The sequence below is a fragment of the Conger conger genome, chromosome 1, assembly GCF_963514075.1.
Source record: "Conger conger chromosome 1, fConCon1.1, whole genome shotgun sequence".
In the NCBI taxonomy this organism is placed as follows: domain Eukaryota; kingdom Metazoa; phylum Chordata; class Actinopteri; order Anguilliformes; family Congridae; genus Conger; species Conger conger.
Window position 1 is genome coordinate 76151992 of NC_083760.1, and position 27241 is coordinate 76179232.

The 27241-nt window shown below is 50.0% G+C and overlaps 1 protein-coding gene across 8 annotated transcripts; it reads right to left on the reverse strand.

Moving 5' to 3' along the window:
- Positions 1-220: 220 nt before the first annotated feature.
- LOC133123470 (ubiquitin-associated protein 2-like) lies at positions 221-26744 on the reverse strand. 8 transcript variants are annotated; one of them, XM_061233941.1, is made up of 30 exons: positions 26683-26744; positions 24288-24424; positions 23610-23687; positions 22806-22916; positions 21614-21788; positions 20991-21089; positions 20199-20253; positions 18897-18947; positions 17412-17518; positions 16676-16735; positions 16402-16454; positions 16127-16212; positions 15825-15987; positions 15329-15527; positions 14664-14992; positions 13508-13680; positions 13047-13251; positions 11091-11130; positions 10723-10885; positions 10554-10623; positions 10052-10271; positions 9875-9963; positions 9603-9656; positions 9001-9082; positions 8229-8449; positions 7461-7560; positions 6091-6243; positions 3282-3349; positions 2195-2389; positions 221-1561 (listed from the first exon to the last, which is right to left on the reverse strand). In XM_061233941.1, exons 2-30 carry the CDS (start codon positions 24381-24383, stop codon positions 1466-1468), a joined length of 3591 nt encoding a protein of 1196 aa, XP_061089925.1. In that variant the 5' UTR covers positions 24384-24424; positions 26683-26744; the 3' UTR covers positions 221-1465. The 8 variants fall into 8 exon arrangements, with proteins under 8 accessions (XP_061089925.1, XP_061089927.1, XP_061089921.1 ...); XM_061233943.1 differs by lacking the exon at positions 26683-26744 and adding an exon at positions 26319-26585 and having other exon boundaries at positions 20199-20250; XM_061233937.1 differs by lacking the exon at positions 26683-26744 and adding an exon at positions 26319-26585.
- Positions 26745-27241: the final 497 nt, after the last annotated feature.

Sequence of the window (27241 nt, forward strand, 5' to 3'; positions counted from 1 at the left end):
TGACTTGACCATTTTGTGAATCCAAAACAATGAAAATTACAAAAAACCTCAACTGCTTCAGATAAAAACCAACACAAAATGCCTGCTGTAATTACAAGCAATGCAAGCTTTAAAAATACATTAAAAAACATCCACATCCCTATGAGGAAAATGTCTTTCTGGATTTATTTCCTTAATTAATATATATATATATATATATATATATATATATATATATATATATATATATATATATAGAGTTTACAAAATAAAAAGGAAACAAAATGTAAGTTGTGAGGGTCTGGAGAATACAAATAAAAAAATATTAAGCCATCAAACAAAGCAGGACTACAGTACTTCTGTGTGTTTTTATATATACAAGTTTATCCATTTAAATTCTTTTTAAACGCACAGTACAAAAAAGGTCACTGAAAAAAAAAAAAAAAGCAGAAAAAACCATTACAATTCTGTCCATTAATCAGGGCTTTTAAGTATCTTACTAATAATATGTGGGGAGACGGGAGAGAGGAAGGAATAGAAAAGTACAACACGTTTACGTGGGGTGACTGTCGCCCAAATCTACGACAGAAAACGCACAAAAGAACGGATTAATGAAGGAAGCTCACCCTGTGTGAACTGATTAAAATTAAGTTCAAACTGACACTTGATTTGACGGCAAAGGGGGAGGGGCAAACTGACTGCCGGGGGAGGCCCAATGAACAGGTGGAACAGCAGCAGCAGCGCTGCCGCAGCCCAATGAATGGAGGCATACGGAATGGGGGGGCGGAGTCACTGCCCGCCCACAATGGCTTCCATAGGAACAGTAATAACACAGGAGCAGGACTCCGCCCCCTGCCCCCACAAAGGGGAGGGGCCAATTCCCCTCAACGTCCAGTCAGTTTACAGCCAGAGACACACACACACACACACACACCAGTGTGCATGCACGCACACCATATGGATATACGTGCGATATGCTGATCTTTAATGCAGAGGATTTTCAAATGATATCTGTTAACGTTCTAAAGATGAGGAAACAAAATCAAATTTTTTTGTTTGTGTGTCTGGCAGGATTGAGGGGCCAGGGGAGAGCTATGGGGGTAGGGGTGTAAAATCACCAGAGGCCCCACCCCCCATTCCACTCACACCTCTCCGTCCCCAAAAATCAGTCAAAAAAAACAAAAACAATCAATAAACCTAAATGCCTTCATAGAAAAAACAAGGTCCAAGGGACATACAAGAGGAAGAGATGAGGGCACCAATTTAAAAAAAGGTCTGCGATTTTCCCTCCTACCCCTCCATTAGACACCCTGTTCTCCTGCCACAACGCCCACAGTGCAGGCCTCACACTCCCTGTGTACAGTGACACCTTTGGCCAGAGAGGGAACTGCAGGGGAGGATGTTGGCAGGTTGAGCAGGTGAGCAGGGGACACTCCAGGGCAGATGGGGGAATAGGCTTGTGTCAGGCTTGGACATGTGCGCTGGGTTAGTTGGCCCCCCAGGTGTAGCTGTTATAAGGAGACTTGTTGACCTGTGACTTCTGCTGAATGGTGGAGTTCTGGTTCCGCTGGCCAGATCCACCCTGCGAAGAGGACAGAAATGAAAACCCGGTTCATACCCTTTACTGAAAATAATTTACATTTTTTACATTACATTATTGGCATTTGGCAGACGCTCTTATCCAGAGCGACGTACAGTTGATTAGACTAAGCAGGAGACAATCCTCCCCTGGAGCAATGCAGGGTTAAGGGCCTTGCTCAAGGGCCCAACGGCTGTGCGGATCTTATTGCGGCTACACCGGGATTAGAACCACCGACCTTGCGTGTCCCAGTCATTTACCTTAACCACTACGCTACAGGCCGCCCTAATGCGGAACGCGCAGCTCTTCTTAAAACCTTCACTAAAATACACACGCTGGCACAATCTCACAAGTTTACATGACTGATAAAGACAATAACAAAAACACTCTCCCAAATGTAAGGCCCCGGTGTGACCACTACACTGTTTAAAAAGTATAAACACAAAAAGATTTTTGTTCTCCTTCTGGACCATTAGCATCTAAGCACTACCACTCTGCAAGAGCCAACCAGCCAGCGGAGTCTGATTCACTCATGAACTGTCCCATTGTTAATCCTTTACCCTGAACAATAACGGGCTATCCGCTTCCCTCTCACACACAGAGGAGCCCACAGAACGCGCGGCCCGGGGCGTGTACCTGTCCGTCCTGCTGCAGGTGGTGGTGCAGGATCTGGGAGTGGGGCTGCTGGTGGGGGGCCAGGATGTGCATGAAGGGGGCGGGGGCGTAGCCGGGGGCCGCTGGGGGGTTTATGGGGCCCGTGCTGCCCAGGGCTGAGGGCAGGCTGAAGGAGGCTGCTGGAGCCCCGGCGTGGAAGCCCTGCTTATCAAACGACTGCAGGGGAGAGACATTTACATTAGTCATTTGGCACTTTGACGCTTTTAATCCAAAGCGACTTACAAGCGCGTAGGTTCTTCCACAAGTTAAAGCAACACATCTATAACTAGTAAAATAAAAAAAGTGCTGTTCTAAACATACAGTCATCATAAGTGCAATTCAAATGTTAAAATTTTTTTTGGGTTAGACAAGAGGGATAGTGATATCGGAAAGGGGGGGGGGGGGGGGGGAAATCAGGAAGTAGGACTAATGTAGTCTGACAGAGAGACTTTACACTGACAAACCTGCATTCATGCTGCACTGTATAGTAGTTTTTACAACTAGAAAATGTTCACGACGGATGTGATTTAACTCAAAACAAACCAAATAATTATATAAACACTGCAACAGGCGAGCTGTGTGACTGAAGGGCGTTTTATATTCCCCCCCCCACCCCACAATTTAATGATTTTCAAATTAAAACATCACAACAGCACAAGAAAAATTGGGAATAAAAGTGAGGAGTGAGAAATTGCTCTGTCGACATGGTGTAAACGCTTCACAAAAGGGACACACCCTGTTTCAAGCACCTGGCATAAACTACTGGTCTGAGGGCATCTGGTTTGGTTCACTGCAGTTCTGCTGAATGGCACTTTGCCTCATACAGGGCGGTGTACCTGCATTTACAAGAGGATAATTCAAGTGTGGATTTGACCTGATTTCCAGATAAGAATCAAAGCTCTCATGTTTCATAAACACCTTGGCCTTATGACACAACACAAGTAAGTATTATTAGGGCATGTTGTAATTTCGCTTCACCATTTCTGGAGTGGGTGGAGAACAGAACCCTGATTTAGGAGAGAGAGAGAGAGAGAGAGAGAGAGAGAGAGAAATACCTGGCATAGCTCACCTGTGTCTTTGTGTAAACAGACCCTGAGATGTCCGGAACCCCAGTGTTGCTGGACGTCACAGAAACTCCTGCAGAAACAGGGAAGAACGGCGGTTATGGCCTCATCAGGGGTGTGTTTCAGACTGACACACGTGCACAGGAAAGAGCGAACACCTTCCACGCGTGCTCCCAGCCCTCACTAGAGGGAGACACAGCGCATTCAAACTGAACTCAGCCACTTGTGGGCAGAACTGTGCACATACGATGTTAGGGGTGGAAGCTGCAGGAAGAAAAGAAAATGGAGAACAGGGAAAGAACAGGCATGGGGTTGGGTTGAGCGGTAAACTGGTAAAAAAAAAAAAAGTTCTGCGCTACCAAAATTTGGAAACCGCACAATTCATGAAAAACGCACCTGACACTAATTTATTGCAGTAAAACTATTGTCATCCATTGTCAAATAAATAATGGACATTTAAAAACTTAAGTGAATGTTGATGTAGTGGGCTGTAAGTGGGACACGTACAGTAAGCCTGATTTCACCACCACAGAATTAAATCCTGCCTTATTCCCCCCCAGCAAGAGGACAGTCTGACCACATTTGTCAGCCAAACTAAGGATAAATTATTTGGACAGAAAGGTAGCCTAATAAAATATGGGGAAACTAGAAACGACAGGGAGCTAGTTAGCTACCTACTGTTAGTAGCCTCCACATCTTTTTGAATTCCCCCCCTACGCATTTGGTTTCCGTTCTGTCCAAATGGTCCATCCTTAGTTTGACTAAGAATTGACAAACTTTCTTTAATCTAATTCTTGTATTGCGGTGAACCTATTGGACAGGACACTGCTGAAATCTACTGGAGCCTATCTACTGTCCTATCCACTCACCAGCAGCGAGGGACAGAAAACTAGTTGATGTTGTGTGTTAAAGATTTTCTTATATGGATCAAGTGGCTCCTAATTGGGGAGAATGAGGACATGGTCACTAACCATTTGGCAGATAATGAAGACTTCAGAGAAAGCTAAGGTTAATGATCCAAAACTGCAGTGTCAATAGGTTTAAAATGGGTTTAAAAACCTAATCCGTGTTCAGTTTGACTGGAGCAGAAGCCATTTGGGAATCACTGGACTAAGGTATTCGGATGGTTTAACAAATGCTGTGCCATTGTTCACATAGCGCTGACATCTTAACTTCATTTGAGATATTTTGTTCAATAGTATTGAAGATAAAATTAAATGTCAACGTATTCATTGTTATCAGTGATTTACTGGGTTATTGATTAAGTCTCGTATTGATTAAGTCTCGGTATCGAAGTCAAACCCCTGCATAGGGGAATTTCAGTTCAGTGATCCACAGCACAGGTGGGTGAGATCCGATCCTATTCCTGTTTCTGTGGCACACAGTCCTCCTGCACGGCCACAGCAGGCCAGGCAGGGTCAACTGCTGCGCAAGAGTGTGTGTCTCTGTGCGCGCGTGTCTGTGCGCGCGTGTCTGTGCGCGCGTGTCTGTGCGCGTGTGTCTGTGAGCGTGTGTCTGTGCGCGTGTGTCTGTGCGCGTGTGTCTGTGCGCGTGTGTCTGGGCGCGTGTGTCTGGGCGCGTGTGTCTGGGCGCGCGTGTCTGGGCGCGTGTCTGGGCGCGTGTCTGTGCGCGTGTCTGTGCGCGTGTCTGTGTGTGTGTGTCTGCGCGCGTGTCTGCGCGCGTGTCTGCGCGCGTGTCTGCGCGCGTGTCTGCGCGCGTGTCTGCGCGCGTGTCTGCGCGCGTGTCTGCGCGCGTGTCTGCGCGCGTGTCTGCGCGCGTGTCTGCGCGCGTGTCTGCGCGCGTGTCTGCGCGCGTGTCTGCGCGCGTGTCTGGGCGCGTGTCTGGGCGCGTGTCTGGGCGCGTGTCTGGGCGCGTGTCTGTGCGCGTGTCTGTGCGCGTGTCTGTGCGCGTGTCTGTGCGCGTGTCTGTGCGCGTGTCTGTGCGCGTGTCTGTGCGCGTGTCTGTGCGCGTGTCTGTGCGCGTGTCTGTGCGCGTGTCTGTGCGTGTGTCTGTGTGTGTGTCTGTGTGTGTGTGTCTGCGTGTGTGTGTCTGCGTGTGTGTGTCTGTGTCTGTCTGTGTCTGTCTGTGTGTGTGAGAGTGTGTGTGTGTGTGTGTGTGTGAGTGTGTGAGAGAGAACCACCAGAAGGAATCCAGGCCCCTGCTGGAGAACTCCCTCGCCCTGGCATGAGCTTGATTAAAGGGGTCGTCTCTCAGCGCTGCCCTGCTGGAGCAGCGGCTGAGCGTGTACACGCAGTGAGAGGAGCGCAGTGGGGGGAGATGTGATCACGCTGGCGGTGTGAACGCCTGTCCTCAGGTGGAAGGAATCAAGAGAATAAAGACCGGAGCGCAGAACAACAGGAAGATGGTAAAAGTAGTCATTATCACTGTCACGTTCCTGTTGCCATGGCGTTGTGTAATGTTCAGCACACAGTGCTAAAGCGAGGTTCGCAGAGAGAGGGGCGAGTGCACAAGGGGCCGCAGCAGAGAGGGGAGGAGCGTGTGCGGGCAGAGACGGGGGCAGGGACGGGGGCAGGTAGAGGGACAGGGGGAGGGGCAGAGACAGGGGGGGGGGCAGAGACAGGGGGGGGGGGCAGAGACAGGGGGAGGGAGAGGGACAGAGAGAGGGACAGGGAGAGGGACAGGGAGAGGGACAGGGAGAGGGACAGGGAGAGGGACAGGGAGAGGGACAGGGAGAGAGGGACAGGGAGAGAGGGACAGGGAGAGAGGGAGGGACAGAGAGGGGGAGGGACAGGGAGAGGGGGAGGGACAGGGAGAGGGACAGGGGCAGGGGCAGGGGCAGACAGACAGACTCACCCACTCCAGGCCCGCTGACAGAGCCGGCAGCCTTGCTTTGTGCAGAAGCAGCAGCAGCAGCAGCAGCGGCAGCAGCAGCAGCGGCCGCGACAGCAGTGCTATATCCACCCTTACAGAAATCCCCACTGCCAGCCTGGCCCATATCCTCATACCCTGCAACAAGCACACAGCCAGCCCACATTACACACAGAGCCACCCCACTGCCAGCCTGGCCCAGATCCTCATACCCTGCAACAAGCACACAGCCAGCCCACATTACACACAGAGCCACCCCACTGCCAGCCTGGCCCAGATCCTCATACCCTGCAACAAGCACACAGCCAGCCCACATTACACACAGAGCCACCCCACCACTCTACACACACAGAGACACCCCACCACACTACACACACAGAGCCACCCCACCACACTACACACACAGAGCCACCCCACCACACGACACACACAGAGCCACCCCACCACACCACACTACACACACAGACACCCCACCACACTACACACACAGAGACACCCCACCACACTACACACTGCAGCTAGGAGAGGCTCAGAGCATGAAACTACCCTCAACACTTCCACTGACAAAGAGTGAGGGGAGACCAACAGGGCTTCTTTTAAACGAGCTGGAGAACATGGGAAGGGAGAAAGGGGGACGAGGCAGAGGAGAGTGTGAACAGGGAGAGGAGAGAAGGGGGGAAAAGAAAGAGGAGAGAAGGGGGAACAGGGAGAGAAGGGGGGAAAAGGAAGAGGAGAGAGCGTGAACAAGGAGAGGAGATAAGGGGGGAAACAGGGAGAGGAGATAAGGGAGGGAACAGGGAGAGGAGATAAGGGAGGGAACAGGGAGAGGAGATAAGGGAGGGAACAGGGAGAGGAGAGTGTGTGAACAGGGAGAGAAGGGGGGAACAGGGAGAGGAGAGAGTGTGAACAGGGAGAGGAGAGTGTGGAAAGGGAATGAAGGGGGGGGCGGGAGAGGTAGAGGAGAGAAGGGGAAGAGGGAGTGAACAGGGAGAGGTAGAGGAGAGAAGGGGAAGAGGGAGTGGTAGGGAGAGGAGAAGGGGGCTGGGGGAGTGATGCTCTACAGTATTAGCAGTGAGGGGAAGGATGTAGATCGGGACAGGAGGCAGGTGGCTAACTGCTCAACCCCATCACTAACCGCTACCACCAGTGACTAGCAATGAAACCAAAAGGATAAATGAGCTCTCCCTCTGTCCCACACTGGCCCTCTTAGTTCTTAGTTCTCTTAGAAACACCCGGAAGCCGCCCCACTGCAGCGCAGAGCCCACGGTGTGCGAGGGAAGTGGAGAGGCAGGGGAGAAGCGTGTGGCGTGTCCCGGGGGTTAAACCGTGCGCAGAGAGGCGGGGCGGGGCCTCACCAGTGCTGTACCCGTGGGAGCCGTAGCCGCTGGCCTGCTGGAAGGGCGTGGCCGACGCACCGACGCCCACGCCGTGCTGCTTCGATGAGGTAGGAGCCACCTGGGGACGCAGAAACACAGGGGGTCACTGCACCCGAAAAACACCACTGCTGCAGGAACACAGGGGGGTCACTGCACCCGAAAAACATCACTGCTGCAGGAACCCAGGGCCTAAGACTGACTAAAGCAGTCATGGAGAAAAGTGTTGCCTGTCAATTTTGGCATTTTGGCACGCATTGAAAGTCCTCACACAGTTCCTATATTCTGTTCATGTTGCCAAACTTAAAAGCCGATAAAACAGATTAAACCGTAATGAGTAAATAAAGATGTTTTGCTCTTCCCGAGATATATAGGGTTTAGGGTTTTTAGGGGTCAGGGTTCGCGGGTACATGGCTCACCAGGAACACCGTGGGCCCGTACTGGAAGGTGCAGGGGTAGGGGATAGGGTTTAGGGGTTAGGGGATCACGGTTTAGGGGCTCACCGGGAACACCGCGGGCCTGTACTGGAAGGTGCAGGGGTAGGGGGTAGGGGGTAGGGGGTAGGGGATAGGGTTTAGGGGTTAGGGGATCACGGTTTAGGGGCTCACCGGGAACACCGCGGGCCCGTACTGGAAGGTGCTGGGGTAGGGGTAGGGGTAGGGGTTCTGGGTTAGGGGGTAGGGGCCCACTGCGGTCCTGTACTGGAAGGTGCAGGGGTAAGGGTTAGGGGATCACGGTTCAGGGGCTCACCGGGAACACCGCGGGCCCGTACTGGAAGGTGCTGGGCAGGCCGGGCAGGCCCGTGTAGTAGGGCAGGCTGGTGTAGCTGTAGCCGGGCGGCAGGGCGGGGTTGAGGAAGGGCTGCTGGGCGCTGTGGTGCGTCTGCGTCTGGCTCTGCTGCGGCTGCGCCAGCGTGGTGGCCGGCGCCGGGGAGGGAGCTTCGCCCCGCCCGAACTTGGACAGATCGCCCGCTGCGGGAGAGGAGAGGGCGCGTGAGAGGGGGAAGGGGGGGGGGGGGGGGGGGAAGACGTGTACGCAGAGGTGTGGGAGCGATTCCGGGAGGGCTGGGCCACGGTGGACGCAGGCCGGTCCCAATGCGGAATGGGCTCCCCTTTCTGTAGCACACACTGTCCCCCTGTACTGCCACGGACAGCCAGACAGGGTCAACTGGTGTGCAGGGCGCGGAGCCCCAACTACACCAGGGAGGTCCAATCTTACCAGCAAAGGGCCGGTGTGGGTGCAGCTTTTTGTTTTAACCCAGCACTAAAGCATCGGATTCTACCGTCTTCAGTTAAGACCTTTATAAGTAGAAGCAGTTGCCTTAGTGCTGGGCAAAAAAATTAAATAAGTTGTGATTAAGACCGGACACACTGGTCGGAAATCAGTTTCAGTTCCCAAAAAAAAACAAAACAACAACCATGATGTAGGACCTATCATACAGAGACCGCACAGAACCTCCGAACGGGAAACTCCAAATAGGAGAGGAGGGGGGGGGGGGGGGTAATGAGCAGGGTTTGCTTACCAGAGTAAGGGTTGGCGGTAAGACCGCCCTCTCTGCCAGTCAGTGCTGTGTTGGGAGCAGCAAAGGGGATGCTGTAGTAATCCTGAGAACACATCACACAAACTGCACTTAACACAACACAGCCGGACACGGAAGGTGCTAGAAACAGAACGCGTGTTAATTCCTGGTGCTTTTAGACATAAACCGCAAGCACAAGGGAGACTCAGGACAGGAAAGCTCTTCAGTCAGAGGACACAAATAAAGCGGAGATGCAGCAGAGTGGAGCCTGCTGGGATATGAAGAGCATACACTAACTACAGACTGCACAAAGTAATCAGATGAGCTCTGTATTCCAACACTTCGTTTCACCAGTCAGTCAACAAGAACATTATCCTACCGCCATTGCTCTACCATTGGGTACATCGCTCTACTTAAACTCTACTAAAGCACCAGAAGCACCCGCAGTAACCTAGAACACAGAGAGGAAGGAACACAGTCCAGTCCAATCCAGTCTTTCTAAAAACCTATTACAATAAATCTTGCACTTTCACTTGGTCACTTTAAGGTTGGGGCGGTGAAGCGGAGGTTCTCATTGAGAAGAGGGGAAGGGTTCAGGCACTGACCAGAGGTATCCGGGGCTGGAGCATCTGCAGGTCGTCATAGCCGTACATCTGGGGCTGAGACACACAGGGACAGAGACCATTAGATTTACCAACAGACACAGGAGCAGAACCCACACCAGGCCTTTCCCAGCATTGCAGAGCAACAGGTGTGTCAAAGGCCCTCCACATCTCTATCAGTTATTAAAAGGAAATAGAGTTTCAGAGGCTATTTACAATGTACGGTATGCTTTGATATAAGCAGATAGCCTGTAATGGGGCACACTGGTACTCACTGGGTATGCGTGTAGTAACCCAGGGGCCATGATGTAAGGGTTTGGCAAAAGCGGGGGCACTCCAGGGGGCAGGTTAGGAGGTGCTTTCCCTGCACAGACACAAGAGAGGCCTAGCATTACAGGAACATTCACACGTCCGTGCGTTTAACCCGCGCGCTGAAGGAAACGGGACCGCACCTGACATGGCCATCGAACTGCGCAGCGAGGCGGAGGAAATGGCGGTGGCCGCCGAGGAGGAGGACGAAGAGGGGGCGGTGCTGCTGAGGCCCATGCTCAGGCTGGGCGGGGCCGAGGGGGGCGGGGCGCTGAGCGAGGAGGCGGGGCTGGAGGAGGCCACGCTGACGGAGGAGGTGGGGTAGGAGGAGTGCAGGCCGGAGTCACCGTCCACACCGCCGTGCTGAGGGGGGTCAGCGGGGAGAGAGGAACATTACGCGCCGACAGTGAACGGGTATGGTGCCGGGGGACCGTTCAGGACCGCGTGGCGAAATATATTCGCAGCGGTTAAGGTACGAACAAATGTTAAAGAGCATTACAACGGCTAAATGACGGTCAACTACTGTTCTCTGCGCCTTCCTTATCGGCAGGCATTTTTCAAACAGCTAATGTCAACGTTTGCCATCTTGAACGCAAGTCAGTGCGACCGTAAATAGGAAAATGTCTCTCTCTGAGATGTGCTCACCAGCAGACTGGAGTTAGTGGTGCGGACTGCGGAGGAGGAGACCAGGCTGTTCTGCTGTGTGGAGAGGGAGCTGGAGAGAAAGGGATAAGAGCGTCAGTCAACCAACTTCACCCAATCCGCACTCAGGGCCCAACCCCGTTTTTTTAGCAGTCAGCCAATGGTATCATACTTGCTGTGCTGGGGCTGCGTGACGGCGTTGGGGGCGAGGTCCTCCCCGTGTCCCAGGGTGCCGAGGGACACCTGGCTGGGTGAGGTCAACAAGGAGGCGGCGCCTGTGACGCTGTCTATGACTGACGCGGAGACCGAGGTGACCACGTCGGCAACTGCAGCCGCTGGGGAAGAGACAGCAGGTTAAATACAGACACCACACAAGCAGTGGGTTAAATACAGACACCACACGAGCAGCAGGTTTAATACAGACACCACAAGAGCAGCAGGTTTAATACAGACACCACACGAGCAGCAGGTTTAATACAGACAGCAGACAAAGAGCAGGGCTCCTATTTCACATCACACAGCAACCCCCACCCCTCTCACCTTCCAAAGCCTGCACCGTCTGCATAGAGCTGAACCCATTCTGAAAAACAGGAACAGAAAGGAGCGTCAGTAACCGCGTAGGTGCAGAAAAGTTTTATTTTTCCTTTTAAATTCAGCAGGAAAGTAAAACAAAAACAGTCAGTAAAATGTATTCACATCTTCCGCAGCCAGTGTTTTAATTTTGTGAAAATTGTTTAAGGTGCCTAAAACGTAGGCTGCGGTGCCTGATGACTGTTTAAACAGCATTAATGTGTTAACTGGGGAGTTAATCGCTTCAGTTCCACGGATCCAAGTAGTCTCAAGCCAAGAAATTTAACCGAAGAATTGAAAAGATGTAATAAAGCCTGCTGTTATTGAAACTACATTCACTGCCCTCGGGACACTGCAGCAAGCAGCCTCGTTGTGATGTACAATAGAGCAGAACATTTCACACCTACCAGCGAGATCAGCCCTGAGGTGATGGCACAGGAGACAGTGGTATTGAATGACAGCTCCAATATGAACAACATGCTAAATGTCGCACTCAACAGCCCCGGATCTTAACATTACCATACAACTCTGCCAGAGCATTTTCAAGGTCTTTTGCATTCATAGCAAAATTCCAGTCAATTGCATTGTGGGGGAAACAAAATCCACACAATAGGCATGGGAGTTTAATTTAAGTAGAGGAGAACAATTTAAACTAATCAATGCAGATTTTCAGCTTAATCCGAGTCATTCAATCAGGAATCTGGCTAACCGGCCTCTCGGGCACACTGCAGTCAGCAGAGGGACTTTGAGGAAGGACCCAGTTTCCTTGCTCAGTTCCTTACACGCAGAACTGGCTCCATTTCAACACCTTCGGGAGGTTCAAAATGTGACCAATCACCGATACGCAGCTTATGTAGCCACACCCAGGAAAGTATGTGACTTCACCTGACCATGCAGCATTTGACACTTTAAATCACTGGATGCGGGTCATGACTCACTTAAAGGTGACTAGGCTCTTAACTTGACAAAGCAAGTTATTCATTTCCTCAATGACAGGCTCCCTCTAGAGTGATGCAATGCATGAGATGATCAGGTCTAGCCGGTCAGAGAAGAACTAAGATGGCCTTATTTCACTCAAGTAAATTCCACTCAAGCTGCTGGCAATACATTCCTACAGACGCAGTTACGTATGCTTCACAAGAGCAGAATGACAATGTACCGCTCGCTGAACAGGAGAGAGCCCACTTTGCTCCCGTTTGAACACACACAGAAAGTGGGTTTGTTGGGGACAGGACTGGGGTTAAGGAAAAACTGCACTGAGGAGCCTAGAGCCGGAACAATGCAAATTCATTCCGTTTCACTCTGTGAACAAAGCCTTGATTTATCTCCACAGGGCCACGACACAGACCCAAACCTCGACAGGTCTGTGCCCTCCAGCTGGCATTTCTGTCAGTGAATCTAATCCCCTCAGAGATGTACCGAAACAAACGCTCAATTCTTCCAATCAAACGGCCTCCTATCCTCGTCTTAGAAGGTAACGGTGACCATGAGCGGCTGTATGGTTGAGACACCTCCTGCACTCACAAAACGGACGGCCAAACCTCCTCATTCAGACCATAACTGCTCTACTCATTTTACAACACAATTCAGGGGGATAAACAGAAGTACCAGTAAAACACTCCTCAGCAGCAGATTCACTGCCAATGTTTAAAAATAAACTAAAACAAAGGTATTTTACTCCACTGAAGGCAGAAGATGGGGGGTTGCTATCAACACATAACCAATGAGGAGCTAAAAGAAGAAATCTTGTCAGAGAAACACAGCAGTTCCCTGTGTCCCTGTACTGCCAGACAGACTGACAGACTTAACCAATTAGGGGACTTCATTTAAGATGGGTGTAGGTCAAATAATTTTTTGCAACTAGGCGCACTGGATCGGAGCCGTTATGCCGGTTCATGAACAGCTGGGCACTGAGTTGAGGCGCACCTTGCTGGGCTGCAGGTCCTTCTGTGGGGAGGAGGAGACGGAGGGGGGGTAACGGCGGGTTTGCGTGGCCCTCTGCTCGTACAGCGTGGGCTGCCCCACACCGCCCGACACGCCCGTCTGAGAGGGGTACGAGGGGCCCCCGGGAAGAGGGCCGCCCTGGTACGCTTGGTCCTGGCTGGGGTTTGGAATGGTTGGCATGGACTCGCTGAAAGGAGAACGGCAGGGTCAACTAACTACAGACTGCACTCAGGCAGGTTTCAGGTTTGGTCTAGCATAGTTCAACAGTTATGGGAGTAAGGCTGTACATCTGCTGGGTACAGCGCGGTAGAGCCAACAGAGAGGTCAGGGCACAGCAGGTGAATAACTGTACTCAAGAATGACGGCTCAGAAGGGAACTGCTGGGGTCTGCTTGAACTGCGGGGTGAAAATGGCTTCTCTTCGGGGAGAAACGGGCCGTCTACCTGCTCGCACTGGTGAACAGGCTGTTCTGAGTCTGGCTGGCAGGGGAGCTGGTCGCCGGCGTCGAGTCGTACTCAGGCAGCACTGGTTCTGACCCGAACTGCAGGGCTCCAAACTGCAGGTTCAGCCCAGAGATGTCTGCAGAACCAGGCATCTCCACGGCAAGCGCTGGGATCTGCACCAACATAGTTACCAGGCAAATTCACATATCATGAATAGGGGCAGCCACCTAGCAGCTAAGACAGACAGCCTTCTATGTGAAGTGATGCAGAAGGATATGCATTACATTACATGTCATTCGGCTGACGCTTTTATCCAAAGCGACTTACATTTGATTAGACTAAGCAGGACCTTGCGGGCCCCGGTAATGAACCACTACGCTACAGGCCGCCCCTATTCCCCAGGTGGAGAGCAGTGATGCTGAAGGTTATGCTCTTCCCCATGTGAAGAGCAGTGATGCTGAGCGGTATGCTCTTCCCCATGTGAAGAGCAGTGATGCTGAGCGTTATGCTCTTCCCCATGTGAAGAGCAGTGATGCTGAGCGTTATGCTCTTCCCCATGTGAAGAGCAGTGATGCTGAGCGGTATGCTCTTCCCCATGTGAAGGGCAGTGATGCTGAGCGTTATGCTCTTCCCCATGTGAAGGGCAGTGATGCTGAGCGGTATGCTCTTCCCCATGTGGAGAGCAGTGATGCTGAGCGTTATGCTCTTCCCCATGTGAAGAGCAGTGATGCTGAGCGTTATGCTCTTCCCCATGTGAAGAGCAGTGATGCTGAGTGGTATGCTCTTCCCCATGTGAAGAGCAGTGATGCTGAGCGGTATGCTCTTCCCCATGTGAAGAGCAGTGATGCTGAGCGTTATGCTCTTCCCCATGTGAAGAGCAGTGATGCTGAAGGTTATGCTCTTCCCCATGTGAAGAGCAGTGATGCTGAGCGGTATGCTCTTCCCCATGTGAAGGGCAGTGATGCTGAGCGTTATGCTCTTCCCCATGTGAAGGGCAGTGATGCTGAGCGGTATGCTCTTCCCCATGTGGAGAGCAGTGATGCTGAGCGTTATGCTCTTCCCCATGTGAAGAGCAGTGATGCTGAGCGTTATGCTCTTCCCCAGGTGAAGAGCAGTGATGCTGAACGTGATGCTCTTCCCCAGGGCACTGCAGTACCTTCGTGGTGATGGCGGCTCTCTTCCTCTGCTGTTTGAGCTTGTGTTGCTGCAGGGGCTGGGGGCTGGAGGACTGGTTGTCGGAGGAAGCGGGGGACATCTGTTGCCCGGAGACCGGGCCAGGGGGTTTGGGGAGGGGCGAGACGGGGGGCGCCAGGGGGCTGGGGGCAGTCTGCGTGTGTAGGGAGGAAGAGACCGAGGAGGAGGAGGAGGACGCTTTGTCCTGGAGGAAGGCCTCCATCATAGAGGAGGCAGCAGAGGAGGTGGGCTGGTAGGGCTGGCGCTTGGTGAAGGGGCTGTGGGCCGTAGCCTCAGGCTGGGGCTTCAGGTCTGGAGCCGGGGAGAGAGGGGGAAAGAAGGTGAACAACTTTCAACTCGCCATTCGGCCTGCCATAAAATGCAGCAGATCTCATTCATGAACAGGGAAACATTAATTCTGAATGCTGAAAATAAACCATTAATATCTGTAAGAATCAGCTTCTTTAAAACCTTCTTATTCCATTTAACCACCAATATACTCAATATGCACAATATAACTGGTCCTCAACGTACTACATACATGTACATCGTCTTTAAACTCGCAAATCAAAACTCACAAGACTATGAATTGAATCTGTACACTAAATGAGCCATGGCCACTGAGACGGTCCCGGGGGGTACACTGACCGTACTGCCCCAGAGAGGCGCTGGTGTCCCAGGAGGAGGCGGGGGGGTTTGGGGGCCCAGTCTGAGAGCGCTGAGCAGCCAGCTGTGCCAGCGCCTGGGCCGTCTTAAACTGCTCCAGGAACTGAGAGCCACTGGTCGTCCCTCCGTTACCCCCCTTGGGGTCCACCACCTCACCAAAGCTTTTGCTTAGCATACTGGCCTGTGCGGGGGGGGTAAAGAGGGATGGAGAGACAGACAAACGCAATTAATTGAAAGAAAGGGAGACAAAAAACGTTTATCCAGAAATTAACTGAAAGACTAATGCAGGTCAATGAGTTATATATACTATTCACTCATCTGATAATGTACATGCCATATTCTTCCTGAGGTCTCAAAGATTTCTTGGTGCGGTTACACAAACCTGCACCCAGTGCAAGCCTACAGATGCATCATGAAGCTAAGGACAGAGACACAGACATGCAGACAGAGACGCGCACGCAGACAGACAGACACACACCATGCTGTGCTGGGGGTAGGCAGGGCTGGAGGCTGGCTGGGACAGAGAGCCGCCCTGCTTTGAGCTGCTGAACACCAGGGGCTGGGAGCTCTCCAGACTGCTGGCTTCTGGCTCTGAGGACGAGGGGGTGGGCGTCTTCCCAAGAAGCACCGCCAGGTCGATCCTGCAGGGGGGCAGCGCTGAGGATTACCATCACGGGTAGAGAGAGAGAGAGAGAATCCAGCAGCGCCGACTCGCAGCTTAAAGCCGGAGTTTCCTTAGGCTGCTGAAGAACGAGGAGGGGGAGAGGGGACGAGACGCACCTCTGGCCAGCAGTGATGGTGACGCTCTCCTGGGGGAGGGGCGCGGGCGCGGCTTTGGAGGCTGTGAAGATCTTCGTCTCAGACAGCTGAGGAGAAGCGGTCATGGACAGTGAGACTTTACCACCGACAGTTCTGCCCTTCAATACCAACAGTGGGGAAAGGACAAACCCATTGACTGCATTTAAATAAAAAAAAAGGACCTGCAGGTCAACCTTGTTCCCGGTCAGTAATAACTTCCCACACTTCACTGGACCCATTGATCACACATTACTCACATCTTCACACCAGTCCTCAGTGCCCCACTCCTCATTAGGTGCTCTCCAGGCACCTGTGGATGCAGGCAGCATAATTAACCAATCTCTCCCGCAGAGGCCATCATTAACAGCCGCCAATGGCCATTACTGACCACTAGGCAAGACTATCGGCCACCAACAGCACCCACCAGTGAGCTCTCTAGACAGAACCAGTACATGTGGTAAACAACCCTGAAATGATTTCTTAATAAAAGTGCTTCAGTGTAAGAAAAAAATAAAAATAAAAAAATCTTACCATGAGCAGAGTCAAATTTTCTGGGATAACTTGTTCCCTCAACCGCAGGGAACTCAAGCCCTGGAAAAAGAAAAGACAAGAGATTCATGAGACGAAATCAAAAGCCTCAGACACACTCTTTCCATCCATCCATCCATCCAATGAACCCTGGTTCTACACTCAGTTCAGCAGGTCTAACCCTCTAATAGCTCCAGGGGAGCAGAGATGGTCAGTGTGCCACGATTACCACTGGAAGCCTTCCAGCTCACCTCACTTCATTAACGAGTAGCTTATTTTTATTAAAACAATGACAATCCATATCCTCAAAAAAGTTGCTTATGAAAGCTACGTATGTTAATGCGCAACGGGAAGGTAATATAGATACAACTAAAAATTAGAACTAGCGATAGTTCTACATAGCCAGAACACTGGCAACAGCCACGTCAATCAAAGGGAAAGAGTGGGGGGGGAAACACCTTTAGCAGAGGGACACAAGCGATATGGTGACAAACACACCAGCACACAGACAAGCGCAGAAAGAAGGAAGAAGGGAATAAGGAAGAGAAACTGGTGACAGGCCACATCTCACGACTGTGGTGCAAGTTCTCTCGGTAGAAAGTCCACAATTAGCCCATTACAAAACCCATAGAAATCACAAAGCCTCTCAGCGGTCATGCGTCGTGAAAAACGGGTCATTTGATCAAATACAAAGAAGGTGAACGGGACACAACAGGAGTGCAGAGACACAGATACTGACTGGTTCCATCATCAGGCTCCAGACTGGCCGTGTTGTTCCAGGTGCTGCCCCCCACGTAGCCCTCCTCTGCCTGGGCCGGCTCGGCGTAGTCTGCTGGGTTAAAGGTCCTGGGACGCGGGGAGACAAGAGAGGGGCGCTGGTTACCCTGACATGGGGTGCTGCTGGATTAGATTACACCCTATAATCTCTGTAAGTGCCAAGAGTGTATGCAAATTGGGGTGACCGGGGGCAGCAGTTGCCAGAAAGGTTTGGATTAGGACTTATTCCGAAAACACTGCGGTGCTAAACGCAATGCTGCCCAGAGCAGAGACCCAATAAACAAGACTGAGCGATTTGCAAAGCGAGGGCAATGACCCGCAATAGCAGATTGACGCTGATGGGAAAACCGTGATTCAAGAGCCACAGAGCAGAAACAGAGCAGAACTCTACCCACTTCCTCTCAGTCCTTTTCGGGCTGTTATCAGTAATGCGCGCACGCAGGCACACGCCTGAGACTGGCACGACAAACAACTACCCACAAACTGAGACTCAAAGACTTCCCTTTCCCCTGGAAGAATCGTTTCGCAGAGAATTAAAGGGACCTTTACACAGAGCCGAGCGGCTTTGACACCTTAAATCAGCTGCATCCAAAAACGCCAGGACAATCGAGCGCGGGTGACTTCCAGCGTCCACCTGCATTAACACAGCCAGAGCAAACCTGGCCAAGCACTAAAGCAGCTTCACTTTATTCTACTAAAATCCATAACAAAACGCATGCGTGAAAACATGCAGATCCGAAATCTCAACATGCCAGACACAAGCACACTGCGAGACACGCGTCTCACGTAAGGTAAGCACAGTGCGCAGACGCCGCTGTATCCGTTAACACTCGTTCAATTCACCAGGTCAAAGCCATTTCCTGTCAGCTACTTCCCTCCTGTCTGACTTCAGCTACCGACTCAGCTGGGGTCCGCCCCCACAGACAGACTTCCTGAAGGACACACAATCACAGCCCACCGGCTCGGCTCTCCGGAATAACTGCAGCAGTCAGAGGCATCGTGGGACAGCAGTACAAGCAAAGAGGGGCAAGAATGAGAATTACTGCAGCACATGAAACATCCCACACTAATCCCAGAGCATGCAGATCATTTACACCCGACTGGCGATTCTTATGGAGGTTACTGTAAAATGTACAGCACACAGTAAAATCTATTGTAGAGAAATGTACAATCTGGCACAGAGAGTTCTCACATGAAGGCATGAAGGCATTGAGTAAAGGCATGAAAGGAAATATGGAGGTTATAGCATTTTGCACAGAAACTGGGGAATTAAAAAGAATGCTCAAAGCTAGAGTGCAGGCTATAACATGGTCAATGCCAAGGAACACAACATATTAATCAAAATGTGCAACAATTCACTGCTTCACCTAACAGGAAAGCATATATACACTTGTATTAAAATCATTTTACATTTCATATGAAAGAAGAAGGATGAATTCTACCATACTGTATGTACTGTAAAGGCATCTCATGAGCAGCTGTGGGCATGTTCCACTTTCTGCAGAGAAGTGGTAAAATGGTTGTCTGAACAATGGGAGAGTATGAATTTCAGTGATACATGTAGGACAGTGATATAATTAGAACTGAGCAGCCAGTAAACGCACGCAACACAAAGGCGATATTGGAGGGTTTAGGCCATAGTAGGCCAACAGCCCGACTACAGGCACAGTGTGGAAGGAGCCTGATTTTCAGGCCCACATTAAACCAGAACGTCCCCTTCAAAACCACTCAAGTACAAATCACCGAATTAACCCAAGCCGTTGAGCAACAGCACACAGCACAGCAAGCTCAATTGCTCAGCCTCCTACATACAGTGCCATTTTAAAAGCCTTTTTCAATGTGAAGTCTTGTGTACCAACATGAGTGTATATTCACGCTGAGTGAGCCCATGCCAACTACAAACAGAACTGGCTAATGAACTTAAAACACTGCGCTAAAGAAGGCATATGCTGAATTAGTTTAAAAGTGGCATCTGACTGTGGGGTGACTTTGAAAAACAGATTTTTGCTGATGTGAAACTGACACACCATGTGTGCTTGTTTGAAGAGGATTAACTGTTTGGGCGGATGCCAACTCTTTAGAAATAACTCAAATCTAGCAGAAAACTAAACGCATACCATCTGGGAGCTCCGCAGCACAGCACAGTTTAGTGTGAATGGTGCAACCCAGGAGCAACGTGCAAAAACACCACCGCATCAGCTCCTGAACGTTGGGGGAGGCTTGGACATTAATGAGCCAATTAGCAGATATTTAGCATGTTCCCTCACTGTGTTTCCATCCACTGCCCGCAGAATGCAGCTGCCAGGTTAAGGGCAGGTCGTTAATATGCACAGCTCGTCGCCACCGTTCCAGAGCCTTCAACCTTCACTTTAATGGGCGCTACGACAACCAGAAACGCCACATGACGCTGCACTTAAGATTTACGAGTGCGTTTAACCAAACCGTACATCAATTTCACCACTTTGAGACGGTCAGTGAAAGACTTTATAGACTAAACGCATTCTGCAGGCAGAGCAGCTGACGGGTGGAAAACGAGACGGAAATTACAGAACAGGCGACCCACACTGCCACCGCGGCCGCTGATCGGACAAGATTAGAAGAGAAGCAAAAGCCAAGTGACGTACATATCGAATGCGCTGCAAGGATTGTAGAACTTTAAGCTTCCTTGCTGCTGTGCAGTCTTGGGTCATTCCTAATGAGTATCAGAAGACCGGGAGATAGGGCCCATCGGATGCAGGTGAGAACTTACCCCATGCCCTGGGCCGAAAATCTGCCCTGGGCCCCTCGCCTTCCAGAGGTTCCTACTGACAAGACATCAAAAAGTGGATTACAGAGAAGCGAATGTACTTTTGGTAACATTCTTTAAGATAATATCCTTCAAACTTTGAAGTTACAACTGTAGCCAAATGGGAAAAAAAAGCAGTCTAAAGAAGTCGTTATACACACAAACATATAACACATACCTGTAATTGGTCCCAGATTAACATGCAAATACAAACATACATGCAAATACATTGCATATAGAAACTACTGCATCCAGGGTTGTTGTTGAAACCCTAAAGAGACGTCACAAAGGCGCGTAAGCACTGAAAAGCCTGGCGGTCCCCAGGACTAAAGCCTGGCGGTCCCCAGGACTAAAGCCTGGCGGTCCCCAGGACTAAAGCCTGGCGGTCCCCAGGACTAAAGCCGGATGCCTCATGAAAGACTAAAATCTCATTAAACACTACAACTGCGGATCTGTGAGGATGAGGATGAGGACTGCCTGAGAGAGCTGATGGTGGGAGTGTCGGAGCTCAATGTTGCCCCCGGACTCAGACAGAGGCTGAGAGGGAGCATCTGGTACCAGCTCCTGATTGGCTGTGGCACACTCTGTCCCCCCTTTGAGGCTACAGTGGAGCTACAAAGGGTCTACGGGTGTGCAGGGAGATAACAGGCAGGGTTTCTTCACTAGCTGGTGGACCTCGCTACCCACAGACTACCCCAAAGCGTGCAGACAGACAGGACAGGTAAATCTGTAAGCGCCGAGCGAGGAGTGACCTACCTCGACTGCCTCGACCTCTGCCCCTGCGACCACGCTCCATACCCCGCCCCGAGGGCCCTCCCGCCTTGGCCCCGTCCAGACCGTTCTCCTGCCCACGGACTGAGGAGGGGGGGGAGACATGGGACATAGAAGACAAATTCAGCAAATGGAATTATTATTGAGCACAAAGGGGGGGCACAGCAGGATAGGAAGAGGACAGACAAGTTTATCACGAGCAGACAGAGATAAGCCAGTCAGGAACACGGTTATCTGCGTTTGTCGGAGCTCAATGTTGCCCCCCGACTCAGACCGAGACTGAGAGAGCGCATCTGGTACCGGCTCCAGTCCAGTTTTTGCTTTAGCACGCGCAGTCCCCCCTTCCAGGCCACAGCGGGAGCTGGGAAGGGTCTACAGGCGTGCAGGAAGCAGCAGGAACACCGTCAGGCAAGAACGACAGCAAGCAGCGAGGCCCGCAGCGCTTTAGGCGGGAGACGGCGGAGGGGTGAAGGGGAGGGACACAGGAGGGAGGGAGTGAGGCAGGGCAGGGGATAGGGCAGGCCGGGTGGGTTCACAGAGCAGCACACAACGGTGCCCGTGCTGGAGGAAGACCACACACACCAGCCAGGTATCTGACAGGCACTCACTCTCTCTCCCCCGGCTGGCCCCGCGACCTCTCCTGGGAGTCCCCCCTCTGCGTCGCACAGCTTCCCTGTCTCCCGCTCTCTCCCTGTTCTCCTTCCCCTCCTCACCCACGTCGGCCGGCCCGCTCTCCTTCTGACCAGACACCCCCTTCTTCTTCCCCACCATCTCCCATGAGTCCTGAGGAGGAAAAAGAGTGAAAAAGCAGGGGGGTCAGTCTCACCATTTACTCCCATAGACAAGCCCGCAAATGAGATTCTGCTCATTGCGTGCCGTGCGGTCTCGTTCTCTTCACCCAAACTGCCCTGTCCTTCCATGGGAGCTGTCTGTGTGTGTCTGTGTGTGTCTGTGTGTGTCTGTGTGTGTCTGTGTGTGTCTGTGTGCGTCTGTGTGCGTCTGTGTGCGTCTGTGTGCGTCTGTGTGCGTCTGTGTGCGTCTGTGTGCGTCTGTGTGCGTCTGTGTGCGTCTGTGTGCGTCTGTGTGTCACGCCCTGTACGGCTTTCTCCAAACACTGAGCTGTGTGCATCTCCAATAACCTCTCCCATCTCAACTCAGTATCACTTTCTCTCATTTACACAATGCAAATACACACACCACTACTGCAAGTGCCTCTCCCACTGATGAGGTTTCACCAACATTACATGACTAGTATTTAATTCACTTAAGGCTCTTAGCCATGTAACTGAAAATACAGGGGAAACAAGTGTTCACCCCTTAAATATCAGCAGGAGTACCAGTCCTGGCGAGGAAAATTCCCAAACCAGTGAGTACAGATGCAACATGACTAAAGAACTAATGCATGTTCAATGTTTGATGACCCAAAAATGATCCAGTGCCATCTACCCATCCAGATAATCTCACATCTCTGGGAAACCTAGATGTGACTTTCAGATGGCATAATAAAATGGACCTCATTTTTTCTGGTAATAACTGAGGCATGACACCAATTTGCTGTTGAGTTTAATGTACATTTTCGGTGGATTCATTACCAGAAAAAAAGAGGTCCATTATGAGATGGCTAACAGTCTAAAAAAGGAGTGACATTTACAAAATTCATCATATCTCAGCGATGGATCTAGATGGATAGACAGTACTGTGGGTAAGTAGAAACACAATTTGATTTGTGAGGGGGCGAAGAGCCCCATTAAGCATGCTGATAAACAGAAACCCAAACAAAAGCAGGGTTGTGTGCATCACCGTATCGTGGCTCCCCTCCAGCAGGACATTGATGGCTCTGTTCACGTCCCCGTTGCAGTCATGCAGTGCGATCATTGACTCGTCCTGGTCCTTGCCTGTGATGTCGATCAGCTGTCGATGAGGGGAGAGACAGACGGATAGTGTGAGTGTACCTGGACAAACCTATCAAAAGATCTTTATGTGGACAAAGCATGATATTCCAAATGTAAAGGGCTGTATTTAATGTTCTCTGTACCACAATGAGGATGGGACCTTCATTTACGCAGGGCAGAGTCCTGAAACTGTTATTTTCAGTATCCTAAACCTGTGCTAAAGATCCATACAGATAAACACTGACTGTATCTGTGAGTGTCAGGATGAGAGTTGAGAGAGTTGATAGTGGGAGTGTCGGAGCTCAATGTTGCCCCCGGACTCAGACAGAGGCTGAGAGGGAGCATCTGGTATCGGCTCCTGATTGGCTGTGGCACACTCTGTCCCCCCTTTGAGGCTACAGTGGAGCTACAAAGGGTCTACGGGTGTGCAGGGAGATAACAGGCAGGGTTTCTTTGCTAGCAGATGGGCCACACTACCCACAGAAACATATGCCACATAAGATTACAGACAAAGCACTTTAGAGCCTTTAGAAAATGGTTCAATTTATTCTAAAGTGGATGCTTTCTAAAGTGGAGGCAGTGAACTAAATGACCAGTTTCACTGAGTTTCGCAGACGCATCCAAGTATCACACAAAAGCAATCGGGACTGAACTGCTGGAGCAGAGCAGGGTCTCCCTCTCCAACTGACAAAATAAGCCAAATGAGTCTTACCTGCTTGACCTTCTCCTCAAAGTCTGCATCGTTGTGGTCCGAAATCATCTGTGCGAGTCGGATCTGCTCAGCTGTGGCCTGAGGGGAGGGAGAAGTAAGCACTATTAGCACCTGCTGCCTGAGCAGCCCAGCACACACAGATCCACAGCCTAACACTAAACTCCCCTTTCACACCCAACAAACACCGCATGGAAGAGCAGCACAATTAACCTTTGTAAAAGTAATCATGGGCAATACTTAATAACAATTAAAAAAAAATAACAATATCAATTCATAACCGCACACTGAGGGGGTTACAGTCACTCTAAAGGGACAGTGCAGTATGAGGGGGTGACAGTCACTCTAAAGGGACAGTGCAGTATGAGGGGGTTACAGTCACTAAGGGGACAGTGCAGTATGAGGGGGTTACAGTCACTCTAAAGGGACAGTGCAGTATGAGGGGGTTACAGTCACTCTAAAGGGACAGTGCAGTATGAGGGGGTTACAGTCACTCTAAAGGGACAGTGCAGTATGAGGGGGTTACAGTCACTCTAAAGGGACAGTGCAGTATGAGGGGGTTACAGTCACTCTGTAGGCACAGTGCAGTATGAGGGGGTTACAGTCACTCTGTAGGCACAGTGCAGTATGAGGGGGTTACAGTCGCTCTAAAGACAGTGCATTGTGCGATGGTTCCCGTACCTGAGGCCTCTGCTTGTGCTGTGTCTGGCTCTGTGTTTGGCTCTGCGGCTGCTCCCAATTGCCCCGGGTGCGGCTGCTGCCCACCGATGTCATCATTTACAGTATATACAAATAACAGTATTTACAAAGGAAAACACCTGCGAACACAGACATTAAAGTGCATTAGGCAAAAATCTGTGAGCTGTAAGAGGCAGTGTGCTTTCCATTTGATCTCCATTCTTGAGCAGAGATCAAATGGAAAGCCCACTGCCTCTCATAGCTTATATTTACATATTAAAACACCAAAATATTCCATATTATAGCGTCAAACGAACAACATAAAGGCTAATATTAGACTTCAAGGTTTACTATGTGAATTTTGTTTGAATGTTGTTGCCATTTCCATCACTGCTAAATGGACGCTCATACGTATTTGCTGCCAACACAGTCGTATCAAGGAAAACAGAAAGAGCTGATCTGATTTTTTAAACTGATCAAAAGAGCAAAGGATAGAGCAGATATTCACTTTTGTACTTAGGAAGTAGGCTTAAGTGTTTCTGCTCATCACTCGATGGGCAAGAGCGAATGCAAAGGCTACGCTATAGCTTTTTTGACACCATAACGTTAGGCATTATGACAGAGCAATTAAAATGCACTGTGTACCACAAATGAGAAAATAAAGCATAAAATGAATTTCTGCTCGGTGCGCAATAAGGGAGAAGCAAGAATACAAACTAAAATGCCAGAAATCACCAACAGGGTAACCAGCTTCTCGTTCTTGGCGGACAACGTCAGCGCCGGCCAGTTTAGACGAGCTTTCGACGTGGAAAAAACCCAAAAGAGCAGTTCAGATGAGTGATTTCAGCCAAAGGGGTGAATTGTCAGCTAGTTTGCGAAGCCAGCTGGCTAGTACCGGCAGTTTGAAATGTTGTACGGCAACTTGCAACTCGTTAGCAAGCTAACTGTTAATGTTATCTAGCTAACGTTATATTACTAGCTAGCTAACTTAGCTAGTTACATAACGTTCGTTTTTTCAGATTGAACTTTAGCTGTAGAATAGCTGGTTCCAACTAGCATAAGACGTTAGCGCGATAACTTAATTTGTTAGCAAATAAATTCCCCAGCTAACGTCAGCTAGCTAGTTATCACCAAGACAACACGTTAGCTAGCACGTTAGTCTGCTTGCGACTAACGTTAGCTAGCTAGTTACAAAGTTTACTTTACATTGCAATTATGATCGTAGGCCAGACTAACGATTGCTAAATTAACTCATGAAACGACCTAATTAGCTAGTTAGTTAGCTAGCTAACGTTATTAGATAGATAGCTAGGCAGAAGAAAATCTCAATGTTAGTCAGTAGCTACCAACGTTATCTAAATTTGCAGGAATTATAAATTAACATTAGCTCGCTATGTTAGTTTTTGCTTTGGTCGAGAAAAGTATCAAAGTATGTTGGACAATTATGTAGAGAAAACTTTTAATTAATAAAAACGCCGTCTTGAACTTGGCTGGTTGTAAAACGGGCAGGACAAATCTCAGAATCTGATTGGTTAATAGCAGTGATAAAATAACGATAACAATGCTAGGGAAGCAAATCTAGCTCAAATGTAATTTAAGATTAGAATACTAGCTAAATTTAACGAGCCAACGTCACCTAGCCAGCTAATTTACATAGCTAGAGCTACTTTCAGAAGCGGCTAGCTATCCTAACGGAGGCTACGTATTTTAAGTTAACCCTTCAACTATACGTTACCCTCAGATGTCTAGGTAGCACCAAGGTAGTGCTACACAAAAAACGAACTAGCTAATATTAGTAATTTTGGTTGAATTCCTCGTAACAGTGCTACAACTTTAGAAAACACGCTAGAAAGTTGGCTAGCCTACTAGCTAGCTTGGATAGCTACCGCATGGTCGATAGAGCAGCCATTGGACGCCTAAACCCATGGTCAGCACTCGGTAACAATTTGCAGTTGACGTTACATCCACATTAACAAGCCCCTACTCAATCGATTTAATTCGGACAAATCAGATAGAAGGCAACACGTAACGTACAAAATGCCGCCGACCACACTGACATTATGTTCCAGCCATATAGCTAGCCAACTAGTCCTCTGGAAAGAGCTAACGTGCACTTCGCGAGCCGCCGAGCCTCGACAATGCCCGCAGCGAGCGAATACTAATACACTTGAAGCCGTGGCTGTGGCTAGGCCACAAGGCCTTAAGCAACCGGATATAAATATCTGCCGATATATTGACCAAGAACTGGCAGGGACCCGTGTTTTTAACATTTATATTAACCATGAGACGTAAATGTCGACATCTTCGTCTCACTAAACAAAACGGAACCCCGCAAATTCATGTTGAAAGCAATAGGTTACGGACTCGCACATACAATAAGCGAGAAGCTCGAGTTTACCTGTTTCTCATCCACACTGACACTCCGACAGAGCTGCGTCACGTGGTTAAGGGAACGCAAGGGGTTCAGTGGGGATACTCCGGTAAGATCACGTGACCTTAACTCAAACCCGCGCCGTAAAATGTATGTAAGGTCCAAGCCTCAAGTCTGCATCTCTCAACAAGGCTGTGCAGATGCTTTGTGATTTTTACGTTGCATTTAATTTAGACAAAACGACATATGCCATACTGATTCTAAAAATACATTGTGTGGGTTTATATTGTCCCAACAGCAAATTGCTGAATGACAACATCGCATACAAGGGACAACATAGCTAGTCTTTGACACTCTTGTACTTAAGAGAGCTCAACACATGTTGCAAAAGGAACATAATCATTGAACCCTTGGGATACCAATTTAGCAGTAATTGCAGTCAGTTTGCTACAAGCTCGCCCTAAGCAAATAAAAATTAAACAAATGCTTATTCAAAAGAAATGAAATGAAATTGTTCAGAATTAAATATGAGCTATTCATCTTATTTCCCAATTTGAGTTGCACACTCAGCCCTCATTGGTTTGTA

Bases quoted from the DNA above. Each gene is read 5' to 3' on its own strand.
- LOC133123470 (XM_061233941.1), bottom strand. From the start codon at position 24,383: ATGATGACATCGGTGGGCAGCAGCCGCACCCGGGGCAATTGGGAGCAG. The intron at 13,681-14,663 runs GTACTGCAGTGC...ATGTTGGTGCAG, and splicing joins GAGCCGCCATCACCACGAAG to ATCCCAGCGCTTGCCGTGGA. The intron at 10,886-11,090 runs GTGAGAGGGGTG...TCTCTTCCCCAG, and splicing joins GACGGTGCAGGCTTTGGAAG to CGGCTGCAGTTGCCGACGTG.